General features: G+C 38.6%; 2 protein-coding genes across 8 annotated transcripts in view; one reads left to right on the forward strand and one right to left on the reverse strand.

Annotated features, from left to right (window-relative positions):
• LOC129719851 (basic helix-loop-helix neural transcription factor TAP) overlaps nt 1–22,893 on the reverse strand; it is a 58,048-nt gene that overhangs the window by 30,525 nt on the left and 4,630 nt on the right. The window lies entirely within an intron of this gene.
• Nucleotides 12,455–16,539, forward strand: LOC129719753 (uncharacterized). The gene is made up of 4 exons (XM_055671153.1): nt 12,455–12,588; nt 12,637–13,317; nt 13,387–13,611; nt 16,261–16,539. Exons 2-4 carry the CDS (start codon nt 12,745–12,747, stop codon nt 16,537–16,539), a joined length of 1,077 nt encoding a protein of 358 aa, XP_055527128.1. The 5' UTR covers nt 12,455–12,588; nt 12,637–12,744.

Genomic DNA, 22,893 nt, shown 5'->3' on the forward strand with positions numbered 1-22,893 from the left:
GAACGAGGTGAAGAATACTTGCAAAGAACTGAAGGCTAGGAAGGACGGGTTACCGGCCGAACTTTTCAAAGTCGTTAGCGGCTGACTAGTGCAATTCACCAGATTAGGGATATGGTCTTAGGAACAACTACCTACGGACTGGTTGTAAAGACTTATATGCCTTATCTACAAGAAGGGACATAGACTCGACTGTACTAATTATCAAGACATAACCGTCCTCACTTCCGCTCAAAAAATTTTCCCCATATTCTGTTCCAGCGACTGAGGCCGATGCAGGAAGCCTTTTTTGGAGAATATCAATGCGGTTTTCGAGCGGGACGATCTACAACGGACCAAATGTTCACCTTGAGACAGATCCTCGACAAGTCTCGAGAACACAACTTGCAGACACATCATCTGTTTATAGACATTAAGGCGGCGTACGATACAGTAAAACGCAACGAGCTGCGGCAAATTATGTTTGAACATGGTTTTCCAACAAAACTAATTAAACTGTTAGGTGCGACACATGACGGTTTCACATCGACCGTCAGGACAGCGGGCGAATTTTCGGACGCGTTTGTGACGTTAGATGGTCTGAAGCAAGATAACGGGCTCGCAAACTTACTGTTCAAAATAGCTATAGAAGGTGCAATACGAAGGGCTGGTGTTCAGATGAGTGGCACCATCATCACGATGTCTCACATTCTTCTGGGTTTCGCGGACGACATTGATATCATTGGTGTTAACCGTAGAACTGTTGAAGTGGCCTTTACGGCTCTCAGAAGGGAAGCTACGAGAATTAGACCCACCATCAACACTGCCTGCCACTTCTGCCGGTGATGGTGCTGCGGTGTAGATGTATGGGGATACTTTCGAAATGGTCGGCGAATTTGTTTATCTTGGTACTTTCGTGACATGTGACAACTAGGTGAGCCGTGAGGTGAACGGGTTGCGGCTGCGAATAGGGCTTTGGATTGAGAAGCCAGCGTAGGTCCCGAAGCCTACAAATTCTTACAAAATTTGGGCTCTACAGGACTCTAATCCTCCCGGTAGCGCTCTACGGACATGTATCGTAGTCGTGGAAGGTGGACAAGCGCTTGGGGTCTTGAATCGTAGAATCCTGCGATTTAAACTCGATGGCAAACTAGAAGATGGGGTGTGGCGCAGACGCATGAATCACGAGTTGTTGAAACTATACAAACCCGTTGATATTGTCAAGCTGATGAAACACGGCAGGTTACAGTAGGCTTGCCACATAGCACGGTTGGCGGATGAGCGACCGAAAAGCTAATATTTAGCAGAAAACTGGATAGAGGCCGACGACTTCGAGAAAAACTTCGCACGCCCTGGATGTGTACTGTCGATGATGATGCCCGAGCAGCGGGTGTAAAGAGAGACTGGAGAGGAGCAGCTCAAGACCAAGTTTTGTCAATTTGATTGATAAAAACTTTTTTTGCTGATTCCGAAGATCGTACGAGACTTTCAATTCTTCTTCCAACTGAACAAAATCCACAACGGCAAACATACAGAGCGCAGAGGCCATACCTAGGACAGACGTTCAAGCATGAACAACATTGATTGAAAATTCCGTGTAAAATTTTAAAGATAGTTGCGTTATAAATCACTTGTACACCAGCGCTACATGGTGACCTTATTGCTAGAATAAATTTGTTTCGTAGTTGTACAAGGCTGGCGTCTTCTTCTCCCGGCTGGTTCGAGGTACAATGCTGGCCTAGCGAACCAGTCATCATAAGTTCGAGTCTCGGCTCGGGAGAGACTGTTAGTGTCAGTAGGATGGATCGTAGCGCTAGTCCCATTACAATAGCACCATTCTACAAACATATCCAGTAACTGCTGCAAACGGTGACAATTTTTCTATGCACTTCACGACGAAATACAGTTTCAGGTCATCCGCATATATGTAAACTTATATATGAATGTCCATCACCATTACCAAGTAAAATATTGACATCATTTAACAATATTGTAAAAATCAATAGTCCTAAGTTACTTTCTTGAGGTACACCACTCAGATTAACGAACGGAGTTGAGGTGCACGCTCCCAATTTCACCCGAGGTGATCGATCCCATAGGTATGAGCTAAGCCATGCAACTAAGCTGTCAGAGGTACCAAGCAGGTTATTTTGCGCAATAGTATACGATGAATTGACTGGAAAGATGTCATACTTACTTACTTACTTAGATGGCCGTACGTCCTAAAACATGGCCTGCATAACGTGGTTCCGCCAATTCACTTGGTCCATGGCTGCCTGCCTCCAGTTCCGCGGGCACCCGGTACTTTGCAGATCGTGCTCCATCTGGTCCACCAATCTCGTTGCGCTCCTCGCCTTCTCGTTCCCGCCGGATTTGAAGCGAACACCAATTTTGCAGGGTAGCTATCCGGCATTCTTGCTACATGCCCTGCCCAGCGTATCCTTCCAGCTTTAGCCACTTTCTGAATACTGGGTTCACCGTAGAGGCGCGCAAGCTCGTGGTTCATCCTACGCCTCCACGCTCCGTTCTTCTGCACACCACCAAAGATGGTTCTTAGCACCCGACGTTCAAAAACTCCGAGTGCTCGCAAGTCCTCCTCGAGCATTGTCCACGTCTCATGCCCGTAGAGAACGACCGGTCTTATTAGCGTTTTGTACAGGATACACTTGGTGCGAAGACTCAGATTATGCGACCGTAATTTTTTATGGAGCCCATAGTAGGCACGACTTCCACTGATAATACGTCTCCTTATCTCCCGGCTGGTATCGTTATTCTCAGCTACCAGAGAGCCGAGGTACACAAACTCGTCGACCACCTCGAACTCATCCCCGTCGATTGTTACCTTATAGCCTAGGCGTGCCCTGTCGTGCTCGGACCCACCTGCAAGCATATACTTAGTTTTTGACGTATTAATCTTCAGTCCGACCCTATCTGCTTCACGTTTCAGTCGGGTATACTGGTCTGCCACCGTCTCAAATTTTCTGCCGACAATATCCACGTCATCCGCAAAGCAAATAAATTGACCCGATCTGTTGAAAATCGTGCCCCGCATGTCAAACCCCGCTCGTCTCATAACACCCTCCAGCGCGACGTTAAACAATAAGCAGAAGAGACCATCACCTTGTCGGAGCCCCCTGTGAGACTCGAATGGGTCCGACGTTCCACCCGAAATTCTCACACAACACTTCACATCCTCCATCGTAGCCTTAATCAGTCTTGTCAGCTTCCCCGGGAAGCCGTTTTCGTCTAGAATTTTCCATAGCTCTTGTCGGTTTATTGAATCGTATGCGGCTTTAAAATCGACGAAAAGATGGTGTGTAGGGACTCTAAACTCACGGCACTTTTGGAGGATCTGCCGCAGTGTTAAGATTTGGTCAGTTGTAGCCCGTCCTTCCATGAAGCCGGCCTGATAGCTTCCTACAAACCTCGTGGGACAAAGCCTCTGCGGGATCCGTTGAGTTTTTGGTAGAACTTTCGTGTTTCGTGTGTGCGGTGCAGCTGCTCGAGTTCTTCACATTCCTCCTCTTCCTGGCGACGCTTTTTTTCCTTGAAGAGTTGGACTTGCTGCCTCCGTTTCAGTCTATATCGCTCCACATTCTGACGGGTGGCTCTACGCAGCATTGTTGCCCGCGCTGCGTTCTTCTCGTCCAAAATCTGCCGACATTCTTCGTCAAACCACTAGTTACGTCGATTCGGTTGCACGAAAGATGTCATATTTTGGGCAAATAACGCATTTTAGGTAGTTTTATGTTGAATATAAAAAATCAAGTAATTTCCAAACAACAAGAAATACAACACCAGTACGAGATACACCAAAGTATGTTTATTAACTGATTCTATTCAGACGTTATTGATGGAAATCTAGTATAAAGTTGTTCCAAAAATATATGCGATGAGCTGAGTTAGGTAAATAGTATTTTCCAGTGTATCTCATGGTAATCTCATGCTCACAGACTTCATACGCGTTAGCGTTCAATTTCTCTAGCGAAATTGTTTCAAAACTACTTGTCATTCATTCATGTTCGGCTTACGTTTTTTATACTTAACTCATTAACTCGTGGATATAAAAATTTGTACAAGTTTAAACGTGTTGTTTGGTGCGAAGCGAATATGAATTGGCGATTATTGTGTGAATTAGCCGAAATTAATGAGGGTAATGGTTGTCTTCAGCAGGTTTTCTACTGCAGTCTTATGCAAAAACCTTCCAAAGACGTTCGAAATCCTAGCTATTTCCATTTTCTTGTATATCAACACTGCGATTATGAAATAGTTCAAGATCTAGCGTATCCCGCCAAATACCCAAAAACCGTTGAGTATCCCTATTATTATTATTGATTCTTAAATTTATTGAATTTATTTTATTATTGATTCTTAACTTCCTAATAAAACTAACTTCGACATGCTTGTGGATGATACAGAACATTCCTTGGTCTCTAGTAACAAGTCAAACTAACATTCTCTTCCTTAATTGATCGGTAAAAAGTTTTGAAGTAGAATACTTCTCTCAGGAAGTTCGGCTACATAGGGATGTGAAATGAAAATCTAAAACCGAAAAAAGTGAAAAATATGTCCAATTTTAAATGCTAATAAATCGGTTAGTATTCGATGGATTTCCTTCGTTCTTGCAGCAATAGATTTGAAAATCTTCTAAGATTCTCCCCAAAAGAAGATAATTGTAATTTTATTATTCACACTATTGTACTATTGAAAATAGTCAAACCTTGTCAAAATGAAAAATTTGACCTCTGATTGGTCGTTATATGATTGCTTCCCAAGCACTGTCGACAAAATCATAAACCTTGCAATTTTAAACATGCTATTTGGCCTATATAAGAGCCTGTTTCAGCCGAAGCCGCTCAACCTTGAGCTGAAAAACTTGAGTCGAGAATTTTTCGAACACCTGGCAGCGATCTTTAATAAGTGTCTGGAGCTCAGCTATTTTCCGTCTCACTGGAAGCGAGCTAAAGTGATCCCCATCCATAAACCTGGTAAGGACCCTACCAAGGCTAAAAACTATCGTCCCACCAGCCTATTATCGTGCATCTCGAAGTTGATCGAAAAATTGATTCTTAGTCGCTTACTAGAATTCGTAAACCAGAATAACTCTTCCCCCATGAATAAGAATCTTCCTCCCAGAACAGTTCGGGTTTAGACAGGGTCACTCCACCGTTCACCAACTGACTAGAGTTACTCAGATCCCAAGGCGGAACAAGTCCGTTAGTAAAACATCTGCTATGGCATTGTTGGACATCGAAAAAGCGTTCGATAATGTCTGGCATGATGGCCTGGTGTTTAAGCTGCAGCGATTCAACTTCCCGATCTTCATCGTGAAGATCATCAAGAATCATCTGTCGAATAGATCATTCCAGGTCTTCCTCAACAACATTCCCTCTGATACGTTTAACGTAGATGCTGGGGTCCCACAGGGAAGCCTTCTTGGTCCCATCCTGTACATAATATTTACCTCAGATGCTCCTCCCCTTCCGGGTGGTGGCATCCTGTCTATGTTTGCAGACACTGCCATTATCTACAAAGGTCGAGTGATTAGAGCTTTGACGCGTAGACTACAAGAGGGTCTGGATGTTTTATCCGACTATTTCAACAGCTGGAAGATCTGCATCAATGCAGCTAAGACCCAAGTTATTATTTTCCCGCAAACAACTCGACTTGTTCCACCTGCCAATGTAAGAATCCATCTCAATAACACTCCCATCGAATGGTCGAGTGAGGTTGTCTATCTTGGTCTCTCCCTGGACCAAAAACTTCTATTTCGTTCACACGTAGTGAAAACTGTTACCAAGTGCAACATACTGACTAAATCCCTCTATCCTCTCATTAATAGGAAATCCACTCTTTCCCTCACTAACAAGCTTGCCGTTCACAAGCAAATAATTTTACCGGTCATAGAGTACGCTCTAACTGTCTGGGAGGGCTGCGCTAAAACCCACCATCTTAAACTTCAGATTGTTCAGAATAAAATATTACGTATGATCCTAAACACCCCTCCGAGGACACGAAACTCTGAGATCCATCGCCTGGCTGGTCTTCAGGTGCTGGAAGAACGGAGAACAACATCGTTGACTAGGTTCAGAGAGTCCTGCGCCAGGTCACCTCACCAGACCATTCGTGAGCTGGTACCTTAGTTTTAAGTTAATTTTAAGCTAGTTATTCGTAGTTAAGTAGGTTATAAAAACTTATTTTTCAAATAAAAACAAGTCCTATAAAGGAAAAACTGTGAAATTCTACACAAATAATGTAAATCTATAGATATAAGTAACCAACAAACCTCAGAACAAAGATGCAGAGCCTTGAAAGGCTTAACAATTATTATGTAAACCATATGTAACCATATAAAATTATGAATAAATATACTTTGAGTTAAAAAAAAAAACAAAAAAGAAGCCGCTCATAATAGTTCTAGACAGCGACAACAGCAGTCGTCCTCCCTTAGCAGAAGCACTAGAAGTGCAGTGGATACCAGCGATGGCGGATAGCGGCCACAGCTGTGGCGTAGCAATGGATAGCGCACTATTTGCAGCGGATCCCAGCAACGATAGCAGCTCGGCTTGCTGATGCAGGGACAGCGGATACCAATGGCAGCGTAAAGCGGCAACAACTGTAGCATGGCTATGGATAGCGCACTAGTTGCAGCGGATCTCAGCATCGACAGCGGCTGATGCAGTGAGGCACTTTAGTGAAATGCAGTCTCTGTGGCACTAGTAAGTGCATTCAATGAAAAGTTGACCCATTTTGACAACACGTGAGCCGTCTAGTTTTGAGTGTTATATCAGCATTTCACTGTTTACTTTATCACAACGAATCCTTTGTTCGCACTGTCAGTGATAACGCAAAGATGTAATCGGCATCTTATCCGATACTAAATTTAACAACAAATTGTCCTTTTCAGGATGAAATAAAATCCTGATGATTGAAGAGTTAATGTTTTCTCTTGAGTTAATTTACATTTTTAAATTTGTAAAAGTTATAAATTTTACTTTATTTCCGTGTCTCAGAACGTACTGAATTATCTTTTCCTTCAGTCATGAGCACCACATCCGAAAAAATTTCATCTCAAAATTTAAAAATTGTCAGGCCCCAACCATGACAAGCAACTTACTATGTTATTGAAAATAGTCAACCCTTGTTGAAGCGCAAAATTCGATTGATCTGATTAGTCAACGTTTATTTACTAGAAAAAATGACTGACACGCAAGCAGCCGAGTTATCTTTCTTGTAAAAGTATTCTACTTCAACCTTGCGGTCGTGGCTTTGCACACAACCCTCCTGTTATTTTAAGTTTATATTTACTTACGTGCCATTATTTACAGATTATTTTGAACTACAATTACCAAAAACGCAGTCCAAAATCACATACAGTTTAGCAATCATTTCAAAAACTCAACAGACAGTAGGACTCTTCCACAAAATATAAACATCTGTATTGTACAATGTACACAGTGTATAACGATGAGAAACATTTACATACACATTTTAAAAATATTACACCTATTCGTGATTGCTTTATCTGTTTTAAATATGCATGAGTCAGATCGCATTGTCCACCTAGACGGTTTATTTTTGCAGATGCAATGAACTAACAAAAGATTTTCAAAGTGATGCAACCCCTTCACTTCACTCAATGACACTGCATTCAGTTACACTTCGGAATGTTATTTCACATGCCCAATTACGAAATATGTGGTTGTCTACATTTATCATTTCGAATGGTCTACCCTATGACGGGCGTATTTCAGTCTGTTATTTAGCACAAAATACACATTAAAACTGTTTTCTGGTTCAGAAGTTTTCGTTTGATTCATAAATCCATCAGCGCATAGGTAGCTGCCAACAGTTCTACATCTTTCTAAACAAAAGAAAAATCATATCCAATAATAGATATATGTAATAAATTTTTATGACTATTGTCATCTCGTCATCCCTCGGTCGATAACTGCAAAGATCCTGGAGAAAGATTAGCGCTCGTCGACCCACGCCACATAAAATTTCAAGTTCGTCCACTCTTAATGTGCGGTACATTTAGGCACCCCCTCGAGACAGTTCCGTTGCATCGTCCTGATTCCAGAACGGACTTATTGATTTTCAAAAAGTTTTACGACTGTTCGATAGGCTAGACGTTCGCTTGCTGCAAAGTTGTTGTGTTCGCACAGGCACAAGCAATAAAATTAATTTCAATGTTTGTACCCGGAATTCAGGCGTCCTTTGTTAGTAATGTATGCAGACAGTACCTCTACTTTATAGCGCTGAGGAACGAACCAAAATGCATTAGGATTGTGCTGATTTACGATAAAATTATACGGGGCGATCGGGACTAGTAATTCGCTCGATTTTGGCTTTTGACAGCTCTTTGAATGGGAACACCACGTGCTCCCTCACAGTTAGACTAGGCATTGTTTGTGGACGGATTTTGGGCTCAGCTACAGACTCGGCAGGCAGGTGATGGCTAAATAAAAGTTTTCATTTATTCCCTTTCGCAGCATCGCACATTCCATTCTGCGGGGTGATGTAGTGGACCAGTTTGTCCTTGCCCTCGTTTTTTTTTTCGCTTGCTCTGTCGGGTGAGATTTTTCATGAAAACTGGGGTGAAATTTTAGTTCGTGCAGAAGTCATACATCAAGCAGTATTTAAATGCTTGTTAGACAAAAAAGTATTTTAAAACCTCCAATTTATATTCGACCGTCGTGGCAAAGTGATTTATGGACGTCCGATGAACTTTTGTTCACGGAAAGATGCGATAGTCATTTTAAACCCAAATTGAGAACCAATTCATCCTGCACACTGAAATCCTGTTTAATATATTATTAACTGTATAAAACCACAAAAATTATCCGTTTGTAGAACAATAATAGAATATATCACATTACAGTGCAATTTGCATCGATTTCGTAGATTACAAGATTCCTTCTATTATTGTCGGCTGTAAATGCTACATTTACTTCCTACATAAAAGAAACAGTAAATCTCGGATAACCCGCAAACAAATCAACCTTCATCTCATCGCCAACTGTGCTAATTGAACATCGACTGAAGCGTGCCTTGTTCCTTTCACCCGAACCTTATCGAAATCTGCTCATCTCAACAAATGCAAACCGTTACCACTAGACAGGCACAACTATCGGATTACGGCTGGGTACATCAGGTAGCTGCTTGCCCTGCGCCAACGGTAGACCGATCAGATCTGAACAGGAACGGAAACGGTCGGAATATTTCATTGTATTTGGCCCTCCTCAAGCTGCATCCGAGCTAACACTTGTGATGTTTTCTAGCTGCTAGTGCAGACCCAATGAGCATAAAAGAGAGGTGAGGAGGAGAGTGCATTTTCCTAGTATTAGTAAATGCTTCAAATGTAAACAACTAGACGAACTCAATGGTAAACTCAAATAGCTACGTCACTATTTGGCATCATCTCTGGGCAGAAGGGGGCAAGCAGAGGGGCGCGTGCAAGTGTTAGTAGGTTTTCTCCTCACCTCTCTTTTATACTCATTGGTGCAGACCGGCTCTGCCTACGGAACGGTACCGAAAGTTTGTAATTTCAAGTACCACTTGAATTCGTATGTTCAATTAAACTTTCAATTCGGTAGAACTATAACTAGACAGAGAGAAGTTGCTCGAGTTTCGAATGTTTATCATAGGAAATCCTGTTAATATAAACAAAATATTTTTCCCTCATGTTTACTTCACAAATGTTACTTTTTTGTGGTACCGTAAGCATAGATTATTTAATTAGTGTATTGCATATTTTGTACATGTTTTTATGCTTAGTTTCGTGAAGCTTTCTATCAAAAATAAATGAATTACTCGTCAAAATATATTTATTTTAAAACTATAATAACAAATATTTTTTTACGCTTTTATTGAAAAACAATTTTAATAAGTTTAAACATTTTTTCATTGCAATTTGTTTCAAATAGAATTGGAAAATTATGTAGTTAGGACACAGACAAACAGACGTACCACTCCACACAAAACTATAAAAATATATGATTTCGACTAACTTGTGCGACACCTACTGGACATATTTCGCAAAAGATGAACTTTCGGTCTTTCTGCTGTTTTGGCAACACGGCGCGAGGCAACTGTCAACTGAGTTCAAAAGGAAAAAGCACATCAGCGCCTCCATCGCTGGGAATATTCCGCATAGCTGAAACTCATTTGAATTGACCGTGATTTTGATCCTCGAAAATAACTTTCGTAGTACGTCTGTTTGTCTGTGGTTAGGACTCATGCTGTTTGGATCGACGGGAATATTACACAGTATATTTGCTGCAAGCCGTTACATTCACACTTATGTCGTTTTCGTTTTTGCGGTGTAGCTACCCCGCGGACTACACTTTGTCCTATCACTGTTTTTTTTACATTTTCCGGACTATCCCGGACTACCCTTTTTCTGTCCCGGACAGTCCGCGCAAGAAACAGAGTGCAGTTTTGAAGACACCAACACATTCACACGTATGTGTCAAAATAAAAAAAAATGTGTCAAAATCGGTTTGCTTTGATTATCGTTCTTCGCGTGTCTAACATCAGATTGAATTTTATTTGTTATTTTGTAATTTTTCAGTAAATTGGCAAATTTTTCGTACAGCAGCACAAACGCGATAAAAGACAATGGCGATAATGACCAAAACAAAAGTGACAGCTACCTCTGGTATTATACGCACACCATTGCAACTGCTCGGAAAGTGTTTTTTTTAAGCTGCAAAGCGTAGTCCGGGACGGGATAGTCCTGCCGTAAAAACGAATTCGACATTAGTTTCTTTTACCGAACTCAGCAATCTTTTTAACGAGTTCTCAACAGCTGAGCCATCATTCATTCTCGCTGAAACGTCAAACATAGAAGATAGCTCAGTAAAAATTTACGAAGCGTTCATCAAAAATTGCTGCATGATTCGGTATTTACAAAGCTGACTATTCGTCACGAATTACCGAGCGTTCTGTAAATTTACAAAGCTGACGATTCGTCACAAATTACCGAGCATTCTGTAAACGTAAAGTTTTTTCATGGTTACGAGAGAAATATGAACCATTGTGAAAGTTGCTATTGCAACTGTTGAATGATTTTAGAAAGGAATTTCGGATTGTTTAGATCGATTATACTGGTGTTCCCAGCATATTCGAGTAAAAACTTGATACGTTTAATGTTATGATGAATACAGGCTTTCAGGGATGTTATTTGCTCAATTTAAGTGCACAAAGAGTAAACTTTGCAACTTCCACTTTGAGGAGAACGGCTGCAGCTGTTGAGAAAATCACCTCCACAAAGAAAAATCACGCGGACGAACAATGAGAAACGGTAAAGCAAAATTTTACTCTTTGTTATTCTTTGTACTGAGAACTTGTTGTCATCGCACTTGCCATAAGCGCTAGAGCGCGTAAGCACGTATAGACGCTCTCTCATCTTCACTTCTCGTTTGCAGCAATGTTGCCGTTAATATTGGCTAAGAAACTATGTTTGTAATTGCTAGGTCTACAATTTCCTTGTGTTTGTCATTGATTAACTTTGATTTTTCTGTTAAGCATAGTTGGAAACTCCGTGCGAAGTAAAAAAGTGTAAATTTTTGACAGTAAAATCAGCAGGGAAAACCTGGCTATGAACCACGCAAATATTTTAATAGCCTGTATCTTACCATCAATGTGAAGCGAAATCCATGAGTTTACACTTCAAGCGAAGTCACTAATATGTGCATGCGTGAAAAAAGTAATCCAAAGTGAAAATTTTTGCCTTATTTGGAACTTTAAACAGTTCTCAATTCTTAAAATCAAATCATGGAATAATATATGTAACTTTTACTATTAATAAGGTATTGGATATTAATTTCAACGCAATATCCATTCTTGCTAAAGAAAACTACGAACTGCTTGGCAACTCTGCCGTCATCCGAAACCGCGGCGAACGAACGGTGAGCAAAGCCGCAGTTTGAGATTCGAGTTGAAAGCAAAATGTCGGGAAGACGTTGGTCGGAAGGAGATTTTTTAAGTTTGTTCCAAAAAAAAGTTTTTAACGCAAACCATCGTTACAATTTGTTCATTGTGTGGTGATTCTAAAACGTTTCGGTGTAATGCTAAGTTTAATTTGAAAAGGCATATAATCACTAAGCACAAGGAAAAGGGCATAGAGCTAAATTTATTGAATGACGATAAGCAAACTACTGCTGCATCCAGTTCCAGAGAAGTTAATTCGAGAAAAAGAAGTCGATGGATTACGGTTCCTCCTCGCCAACGAAATTCCCAATAAAGTCGTGGAATACATATCATCTCAGCTTCGCGGAAAATTAATCAGCGTAAAGGCGGATATCGCATCCCGCAGAGGCAGGAGCATATTAGGAATCAATGTCCAGTTCATTCATCAAGGAAAAATCGTCATCTACGCTCTTGCTATGCAAGAAAGCACAGGGCATCAATCCTGATTAAGCAAATTTATACAATCACGACGGACAATGGTCAAAATTTCATAAAAGCTTCCGGATTGTTCCGAAACAAGCAAATTAAAGATACTTTGTATGGTGACGACGATTACAAAATAGATGATGAAGAACTAGAGTTGGTCCTGGAAGATCCAGAATGCATAGATTACGCTGAGAACTATGAATTGACCAGGTAAATATTTCTGTAAAAATAACATGAAATACAATTGTCTTCTTTTAGTGATGATCATGAAATCGAAGACCTTGATGAGGAAGATGAAGACGAGTTTGAGCTCCTTGAATTGCAAGATGGTCTGCCTGTAGTGAACACTCATTTAACCAGCGTTAGATGCGCAGCGCCCACAGTTCAGCTTTCTGTCTAGTCTACGATGTACTAAAAACCAAATCACTGTCGAGGTTTCTTACTAACGCCAGAAAGCTCGTGAAGATTATGCGTTGTCAACCATATGTGAATTCCTTCAAGCTGGACCAATCTCGAAATCTACCGTTTTTGGATGGCGATACGCGTTGGGGGTCCGCTTACTTAATGATCAATCGGTTGCAAGATGAAAAGGATTTTATAATTAGCCTTCTACCGCCGCAACTATTGAAGTCATTCAACACAAAATTTTGGCAACGAGTGGATCAATTCGTATTGGCAGCCAAACCGGTGTATATACTAACTAAACGTATTCAGGAGGAAACTTTGCTATGTGGTTCCTTTTACCTTTATTGGCAAGAGTGCTGTCTTGAGTTGCAGGAAATTGGAGATACAATTTCGAAGCGGCTGCTCAAGGCATTAAATCACCGCAGACACATGTGGATGGATAATGCTGTATTCCTGGCGGCTCTATATGTCGATCCTCGCCTAACTGATTTTGAACCAGCGGTACTAACTTCGGAGCAGAAGGAAACAGCCATCGTATGTTTACACAGAAAAGTTATTTTAATTTATATATGATTTGTTTTTAAAATTTGTTTTTGATTTTAGCAACATTTACTGGTAACCTGGAAAGCCATTCAATCTCTACGAACTACTGCAACGACACCGGAAAAGACATCAACTTCTCCAACAGCAAGTCCGAGTCCGATCGACTTACATCGGGTTCAAAAGTTCCTGCTTTCTAAGAGACTGTCGAAGTCATCTAGTGACATTGATATTGAGAAACGAATACGTCGAATTCAGATAGACATGTGCCTGCCATTAGATGCTAATGTACTTGCATACTGGGAAAAATATGCAAAGCATGACAGCGATTTATCTATTTTAGCCCTGACTGTGCTTCAACTACCTTGCACACAGGTTTCAGTTGAACGAGAATTCAATGGACTCGGGCAAATATTGACCAAGTTCAGAATGAATCTCAGTAAGGATAACTCTAACTCTAAATGTTCTAACTTTTTCTCAAGTCGAACAGTAATGTAGTGAAGGCACTTATGTACGATTTTGAGTTCTAAACTATATATCGATAAGTAAGCAATAAATCTTTGAAAGATGAAGTTTCATTTTTGTACTTCAAATGATTGCTTTTTCCGAACTCGAACAGTAACGCAGTAAACTCAGTTAATTTCAATTTCATTTTTTACCCGTATAATGATAATCAAACATCATATCTTAGAAATATGATTTTTTTTAAATTTAGAACGTTTACTATTCTTTCCGATAAAAATGTATCAGATCTTAGAAATATAACGACGCGATTTATGTATGGCCTTACCTTTTTTAACCTTTTTACGCCCGTGTTTTCTAACCGCACCGCTTGGATTTACACTGGGGTCTTTTTTTACGCGGTTGGTTGTACCGCGTTGAAAAAATCCGCGTATAAAAAAACCGCGTAATTTTAAAAAATCGCGTAAAAAACTCCGTACAAAAAAAGATCCGAATAAAAATAATGGCACGTAAGTAAATATAAACTTAAAATAACAGGAGGGTTGTGTGCAAAGCCACGACCGCAAGGTTGAAGTAGAATACTTTTACAAGAAAGATAACTCGGCTGCTTGCGTGTCAGTCATTTTTTCTAGTGAATAAACGTTGACTAATCAGATCAATCGAATTTTGCGCTTCAACAAGGGTTGACTATTTTCAATAACATAGTAAGTTGCTTGTCATGGTTGGGGCCTGACAATTTTTAAATTTTGAGATGAAATTTTTTCGGATGTGGTGCTCATGACTGAAGGAAAAGATAATTCAGTACGTTCTGAGACACGGAAATAAAGTAAAATTTATAACTTTTACAAATTTAAAAATGTAAATTAACTCAAGAGAAAACATTAACTCTTCAATCATCAGGATTTTATTTCATCCTGAAAAGGACAATTTGTTGTTAAATTTAGTATCGGATAAGATGCCGATTACATCTTTGCGTTATCACTGACAGTGCGAACAAAGGATTCGTTGTGATAAAGTAAACAGTGAAATGCTGATATAACACTCAAAACTAGACGGCTCACGTGTTGTCAAAATGGGTCAACTTTTCATTGAATGCACTTACTAGTGCCACAGAGACTGCATTTCACTAAAGTGCCTCACTGCATCAGCCGCTGTCGATGCTGAGATCCGCTGCAACTAGTGCGCTATCCATAGCCATGCTACAGTTGTTGCCGCTTTACGCTGCCATTGGTATCCGCTGTTCCTGCATCAGCAAGCCGAGCTGCTATCGTTGCTGGGATCCGCTGCAAATAGTGCGCTATCCATTGCTACGCCACAGCTGTTGCCGCTATCCGCCATCGCTGGTATCCACTGCACTGCTAGTGCTTCTGCTAAGGGAGGACGACTGCTGTTGTCGCTGTCTAGAACTATTATGAGCGGCTTCTTTTTTGTTTTTTTTTTAACTCAAAGTATATTTATTCATAATTTTATATGGTTACATATGGTTTACATAATAATTGTTAAGCCTTTCAAGGCTCTGCATCTTTGTTCTGAGGTTTGTTGGTTACTTATATCTATAGATTTACATTATTTGTGTAGAATTTCACAGTTTTTCCTTTATAGGACTTGTTTTTATTTGAAAAATAAATTTTTATAACCTACTTAGCTACGAATAACTAGCTTAAAATTAACTTAAAACTAAGGTACCAGCTCACGAATGGTCTGGTGAGGTGACCTGGCGCAGGACTCTCTGAACCTAGTCAACGATGTTGTTCTCCGTTCTTCCAGCACCTGAATACCAGCCAGGCGATGGATCTCAGAGTTTCGTGTCCTCGGAGGGGTGTTTAGGATCATACGTAATATTTTATTCTGAACAATCTGAAGTTTAAGATGGTGGGTTTTAGCGCAGCCCTCCCAGACAGTTAGAGCGTACTCTATGACCGGTAAAATTATTTGCTTGTGAACGGCAAGCTTGTTAGTGAGGGAAAGAGTGGATTTCCTATTAATGAGAGGATAGAGGGATTTAGTCAGTATGTTGCACTTGGTAACAGTTTTCACTACGTGTGAACGAAATAGAAGTTTTTGGTCCAGGGAGAGACCAAGATAGACAACCTCACTCGACCATTCGATGGGAGTGTTATTGAGATGGATTCTTACATTGGCAGGTGGAACAAGTCGAGTTGATTGCGGGAATATAATAACTTGGGTCTTAGCTGCATTGATGCAGATCTTCCAGCTGTTGAAATAGTCGGATAAAACATCCAGACCCTCTTGTAGTCTACGCGTCAAAGCTCTAATCACTCGACCTTTGTAGATAATGGCAGTGTCGTCTGCAAACATAGACAGGATGCCACCACCCGGAAGGGGAGGAGCATCTGAGGTAAATATTATGTACAGGATGGGACCATGAAGGCTTCCCTGTGGGACCCCAGCATCTACGTTAAACGTATCAGAGGGAATGTTGTTGAGGAAGACCTGGAATGATCTATTCGACAGATGATTCTTGATGATCTTCACGATGAAGATCGGGAAGTTGAATCACTGCAGCTTAAACACCAGGCCATCATGCCAGACATTATCGAACGCTTTTTCGATGTCCAACAATGCCATAGCAGATGTTTTACTAACGGACTTGTTCCGCCTTGGGATCTGAGTAACTCTAGTCAGTTGGTGAACGGTGAAGTGACCCTGTCTAAACCCGAACTGTTCTGGGAGGAAGATTCTTATTCATGGGGGAAGAGTTATTCTGGTTTACGAATTCTAGTAAGCGACTAAGAATCAATTTTTCGATCAACTTCGAGATGCACGATAATAGGCTGATGGGACGATAGTTTTTAGCCTTGGTAGGGTCCTTACCAGGTTTATGGATGGGGATCACTTTAGCTCGCTTCCAGTGAGACGGAAAATAGCTGAGCTCCAGGCACTTATTAAAGATCGCTGCCAGGTGTTCGAAAAATTCTCGACTCAAGTTTTTCAGCTCAAGGTTGAGCGGCTTCGGCTGAAACAGGCTCTTATATAGGCCAAATAGCATGTTTAAAATTGCAAGGTATATGATTCTGTCGACAGTGCTTGGGAAGCAATCATATAACGACCAATCAGAGGTCGAATTTTTTCATTTTGACAAGGTTTGACTATTTTCAATAGTACAATAGTGTGAATAATAAAATTACAATTATCTTCTTTTGGGGAGAATCTTAGAAGATTTTCAAATCTATTGCTGCAAGAACGAAGGAAATCCATCGAATACTAACCGATTTATTGGCATTTAAAATTGGACATATTTTTCACTTTTTTCGGTTTTAGATTTTCATTTCACATCCCTATGTAGCCGAACTTCCTGAGAGAAGTATTCTGCTTCAAAATGATATAAAAATGGTAACGAAACACACTAAATGAGTTCATAGTGCTTCTAAAATGAAAATTCATCGAAGAACATGACAATAACTTTTTTATAATAGTTTTGCCACTTGTTCAAGCTTTCGTTTCATAATCGGAAGTTAATCGCAACGACCCTGACTCCTATCGTTATACAATTATTCATGTAATTTTGTTACCAATACATATAACCAGCCCATCGAGCAAACCAAAACGAGTTTCACAAAGTTTTACAAAGAGCCACTCTGTGTTTAGGAACAATTTACTTCCTCTTTGTATGAGTTTCCCAATCCTCTGTGCTCTGTGCACGAGAAATTAGTCCAAACAACAAAGAGAAGAGCAGGCGATTTGAAAACAGAGCAAAGTCAGAATCTCACTTCTCTCGTATTTCCTCTGAGGAGAAACCATCCCTGCAGGCTTTTTGTTGCAGGTTTCTAGTAAACTGCTCTCCTGTGGTGAAAAAATTTCCATATGCTGACTGAATAGATCGTGTACCTCCACGTCGTTTTCTTGTAGATTTGAAAGTAAGATATCCATTTTTTTTTTGAACACGCGAAACACTCAAAAACTTAGCTTCGGAACTTTGAATATTTGAAAATGGCGGACATTTGATGTTTCGTTTTGACAGATGCAGAAAAACTGCCGAGCAGTATAGTAAAAAACAACAAGAATTCAGTTAAACAATTGAAGAGTTTTCAGCAACACCTAGGAAGATGCTGACAGATCGTCAAATATTTACTGAACTTTATGAAAGTGCAGAACATACTTTAGTTTACAGAAAAGGTCAGTAATGTTTTTTGCTGAGCTCGTCAAGTGCCTTTTGCATAACGGTAATTCGGTAAAAACTTCAACCGACATCAGTCATTTTTGAGAAAATTACAAAATGATCAGTATTTTTTCAAATTTACTGAACATGACCGTAATAAAAATTACTGAACAATTAAAACGAGAATAAGTGTGTTATTTGTGGTTGTAAAACATTTTGTCGATAGATACGTACAATTCAACATGTTTGAAGGGTTTAAGAAAATATTTTTTCCTAATATTGCTGGACTCCAAGAACATTGGCTTCGGATTTTGTTTCCCATTGTTTCCAGATCAAATATCGATCTGTTAATTTTCAAAGTCCAAAATGTGATAACCCTTGTTAAAACACTTTTGTTACACTAGTCGCTTGGTAATATTGTAGTAGGAAGAAATAATTACAAAATTGGATAGAAAATTGTGTGCTTGAGCTGCTTCAAACCAAGCTCACGGTATGAATGTCTGTTTTGATCGAACACCGCAAAATTCCCTCGCTGCAGTCTGTTTTTCTTTTCCTTTTAATAAAAGCTTATCACAACCATTAGATGCTTGGATGACTTCTCCCAATAAGGCTGTAAGCTTTATTCACTTATTAATACTTTATTGGAACTAAGGCTGTGCGAGATTTCGAATGATTCCGTATAATTTCGCAAAACTCGAAATTTCCCGAAATTTCGGTTTCGCGAAATTGCCGAAAAATTTCGTTGAATTTCGCTAAATTCCGCCTAAAATTTCGCGAAATTAAACTTCCAATTTCGACGATTACGAAATTTTGCGAAATTTCGGACCAAATTTCCGATGCACATTATTACATTATTTTGGTTTGTGCTAATTGCGACTATTAATTAAATAGAATATATCTCAACAGATATGTGGTAAACTAAGTCAGACATAGAAGAATAAACTCTCAGCTGGTAATTTTTGTTTTTAAAGACAAAACCTTAACATCATGCGGGAGGTATTTCAGAGCATAAAATTCATGTCATCACTGAAGTCATATTCGAGGAATATGAAGCCGTCCAAATGCGCTACAAGGTATCTAGTAATTTGTTTGTAGGAATAAATTTTACGCATCTTTTACGTACATCAAAATGTGGTTATATTTGCAGCCCACAAGGTTAAAGAGGTCACTTTTTGTCTTTCGTTTAGGAGGGCATAGCAATTTCTGTCAAAACTGAAGCTCTGAAGCTCTATCTTACAGGCCAAATGTTCCATGCTACTCGACTTGTAAAAATTTTCAAGCGTTTTTTCGGATTTCTCTGTGTTAGAGGACTCCTCTTCGCACACCGTAGTGTATTTAAATGTGTTTTTTCAGATAGTTCATTGCTATCACTAGGCTGACCAGATATCATGCCTTATAGTGTGCAGACAGAGTGATCGATGTGTCAAGCAAAAAAAGTGGTAATTGCCTGAATTTTTAGTATTGTTTCAAAACACTCTGACTTCAAAGTCAGCATAGGTTTCAAAATTGCCAGGTCCCTTATCAAAAATATTTTAAACGTGTTACCAAAAAAGTATACTTTATCAATGAATGAATAAAAAGTACATGGTTCGCTCTCGTTGAACACATAACTGAAAAATGTTACTCTTGTTTTGGGGGACACAAAATTTTACAATGTCAAAAACAAGTTCAGATTATAGCATAAAAGTGATTCTGACTTTGCACTTGACGAATTTACAAGGTAGAAGAAAAGAAAGGTTAGGTTCCCAAACCACGTAGTCATATATAGGGGGACGGGAGGGGGGGGGGGGATATCAAAAGACCACGAAAAATCACGCGGGGGTTGTGTGGGTTAACGAATAGACCACGTAGTCTTTTTTCTGACTTATAATTTATTATTGCCACTCAGTCAAGACGAAGCTTTCGCAATTTTTTAATTAATAACTTTATTTGACACGACTTGTTAATTAATAAGTGTCACGGAAATTTTGAGAGTTGTCACCAATTACCTGCAATCAAATTTTTGAAACATATTTTAAAATTATCCGAACGAAGAATTTTTTTTTTGTTTTAAACAGGCATTTATTGTTTTAAACAGGCATTTATATGGCATTTACTTCTTTAGAATAATAGTTCTATTTTGCAATGCGTCGGGATTTATGTTATTTTTCCTAGAAGTATATTTCAATACTCAACGACCGGTAAAAAAATCAACGTTTTGGTCTTAAAAACAATATATAAGACCTGGATGTTCGTAAACTGAAGGAAGAAAGAAAGATGTTTATATTTTGTTCGACATTCAAAAACTTTGTAATTTATTTTAAAAAAACTAAGTTACAAATCCGATACCTGAAAATCACTAAAAGTAAGGTTTCACTTATTATCAACTAAATACTTTTCTAGATGATTTCTAGATGAGTATACAATTTACCATAACTATAAGCGAAAAATTTATCGTAGATGATCAAACTACTTAAACAAATTTTATTTATTTTGATACTCAACAACAAATTAAAAATCATTTTGAATATACTCAACACAAAAGCTTATTTTAAATTACTTTCAGGTAAGGAAATTATTATATTTGTTAAAGACAGTGAAATATTATAAAAAATAAACAACCATTATCTATTTGTTATTTTGGTTTTTAGAAAATGATATTACTGAAATTTCTATTTACAATTTGCGCAATAACTAATAATCAGCTTTCTTGAACCTTCATTATTTTTTATAAATTTTTCATACTTTATTGTACATATATTTGCAGAATAAGATCACAAAACAAAAGACCACGAAAGACCACGGGGGAGTAGGGGGTATAAAAGGGATCAAAATATGACCACGTAGTTTGGGAATGGTCCCAAATGCATTTAATTATTTTTGGTGTCGCAGAAACTCACAGGGCATATTTTTTTAGGACTAAATTATTTTCTACAACCTTACCAGAGACACTAGTTATGCCAGTCAAACAAACCGATTTAGCTGAAAAAATAATTTTAATCTCCAAACACTCTGTGGGTAATTAAAACATTTTTATAATCGAAACAGTTGGTTTGATTGGCATAGTGCCTTTGGCAAAGTTGTAGATAATAATATTGTCCTTCCAAAAATAAACATGTTGTAAATTTACTTTACGAACTAATTTCATTTTTGTCATATGACTTACATTTTAAGTTTAATAAAGCGGGCAATGTATGCAGTTTGCGAGGATGCGAAAATGAACGGGAATAGAAGGTGTGACTTTTAGGCTTAGAAAAAAAATTCCCTCGTCCATGTTGTAAATTTTTTTTTTAAATATAAATATAACGTTTTTATTTTGACTTCTTCATCGCTTCGGTATTTTTTTTGTAATTTTCATGCAAAAAAAAAAAGATTTTTGAAAAATAAGCTTTTTTTATATTAGTTTTAATGTTTCTTTTACATTAAAAGAAATGAATTTTTTAGAGTTTTTTTTATCGGAAAGATAAAATTACTGTCTAAAACTTTTCCAGAGACGTCACACTGATCAAAAAACTTTTGGCCCTGAAAATATTTATAATCACAATAACCCTCCCAAAATAGCATTTTAAATAGCTTCTCAGCCTATAGAAACGTTTATGCAAAGCAAAGTTTAGGCCAAATCTAAAATGACAAAAAAAATTGAAACTGGAACATTTTTTGTGGAACTGCTCAGTTAAAATGTAATTTTAAGTTATATTAAAAAATGTGCAAAAATATTGAAAACTTCAAAGTTTACAGAATAGTTAACTTAAATTTTGTTTTCCTCGAATTGATAAAGATGTCACTTAGTCTAGTCTGACTAAACAGTGTTAAAAAAAATCAAAAAAAAGTTGCCCTCCAAAGGTTTTACAGCTTTTTAACCATTCCTGTGAATTTTGCTGCTTTTAGAGAATGCAGAAATGCATCAGAAGGCCGCCGAGGAATTGCTTATCGGATTCGTCGCTTTTACGTTTGCATAAGGAAAAACTCTGGAAAAATTATCTTTGCTAGGGACACCAAAACTCACAGGAGTGGTTGAAAACCTACCTACCATCTCTCATGTTTTCCAGTTCGAGCTCTAGGACAAAACTTGGATTTTGAATGATGAAAGTGCTATGACAGAAGGATTACTATTTTGAACATAGTTGCATTCAAACCAAGAGAATCAGTTCAGAAGTTTATTAAATTATTATTTACAAAGACATTTCGAGTTTGACCTTTATATCATTTGTATCTATCGCGCTACTATTACCTGCAATATAATCTGTATAAATGAATGCATCAAGATTTTAGTTTTTAACATTTTTGATTTTCTCGTCATTGTCGGTTTATCAATATCTGAATACCTACGTTACTCTTCGTCGACCAGGTAAGCACCTTGCGATCAGCTACTGAAGGGTTCTTCGTTAGCGTACTCTCCAACGTTACAAATCATTGTAATGCTATGTTTCAGAAACATTTATTTTATTTTTCGAAATTTCGCGAAATTTAGAGACCAATTTCGTTTCGTCTCGAGAACTCGAAATCCACCTTGATTTCGTTTCGACTAATTTGGCGAAACCGAAATTAAGGGTTAATTTCATTTCGTTTCGTTTCGACTCCAGAAAAGCCAGTTTCGCACACCCCTAATTGGAACGATACACACAATATTCTATTCATTAAAAATACACATTGTACTGAAAACAAACGTTTAGTTTTTGTTTTATCCTTCTGTTTATTCGAAAATAAGTCAATTAGTAATTATGGGCCTTTTACTTTATTTCAGTTGTATTGGGGCAAACAAGCTAAAAACTGGGTACCAGAATCAATGAGTTTGACTGTCACACCAATCCCCTGGTTCGAACGTATCGGAAAACTCTTTTCCCATTTTCGACTAGATAAAATACATTAAAATATTTTTGACGTAGGACTACGTCTAACCGCACTATATCGAGATACATTCTGCGGAAACTAAACGTTGGGATGAAAGATTTCAAACGGTAATACTGATGTAACCACATGATGGATTACAATAATCAATATGTCGTTGG

Source organism: Wyeomyia smithii, chromosome 2 (genome assembly GCF_029784165.1).
Source record: "Wyeomyia smithii strain HCP4-BCI-WySm-NY-G18 chromosome 2, ASM2978416v1, whole genome shotgun sequence".
NCBI lineage: Eukaryota > Metazoa > Arthropoda > Insecta > Diptera > Culicidae > Wyeomyia > Wyeomyia smithii.

What these genes read in the sequence shown, in the direction of transcription:
- LOC129719753 (XM_055671153.1), top strand. Translation starts at nt 12,745, where the DNA reads ATGCGCAGCGCCCACAGTTCAGCTTTCTGTCTAGTCTACGATGTACTA. An exon ending in AGCAGAAGGAAACAGCCATC is followed by an intron (nt 13,318 to 13,386) that starts GTATGTTTACAC and finishes TTTTGATTTTAG; the next exon opens with CAACATTTACTGGTAACCTG. An exon ending in GCCTGCCATTAGATGCTAAT is followed by an intron (nt 13,612 to 16,260) that starts GTACTTGCATAC and finishes TCTATTCGACAG; the next exon opens with ATGATTCTTGATGATCTTCA.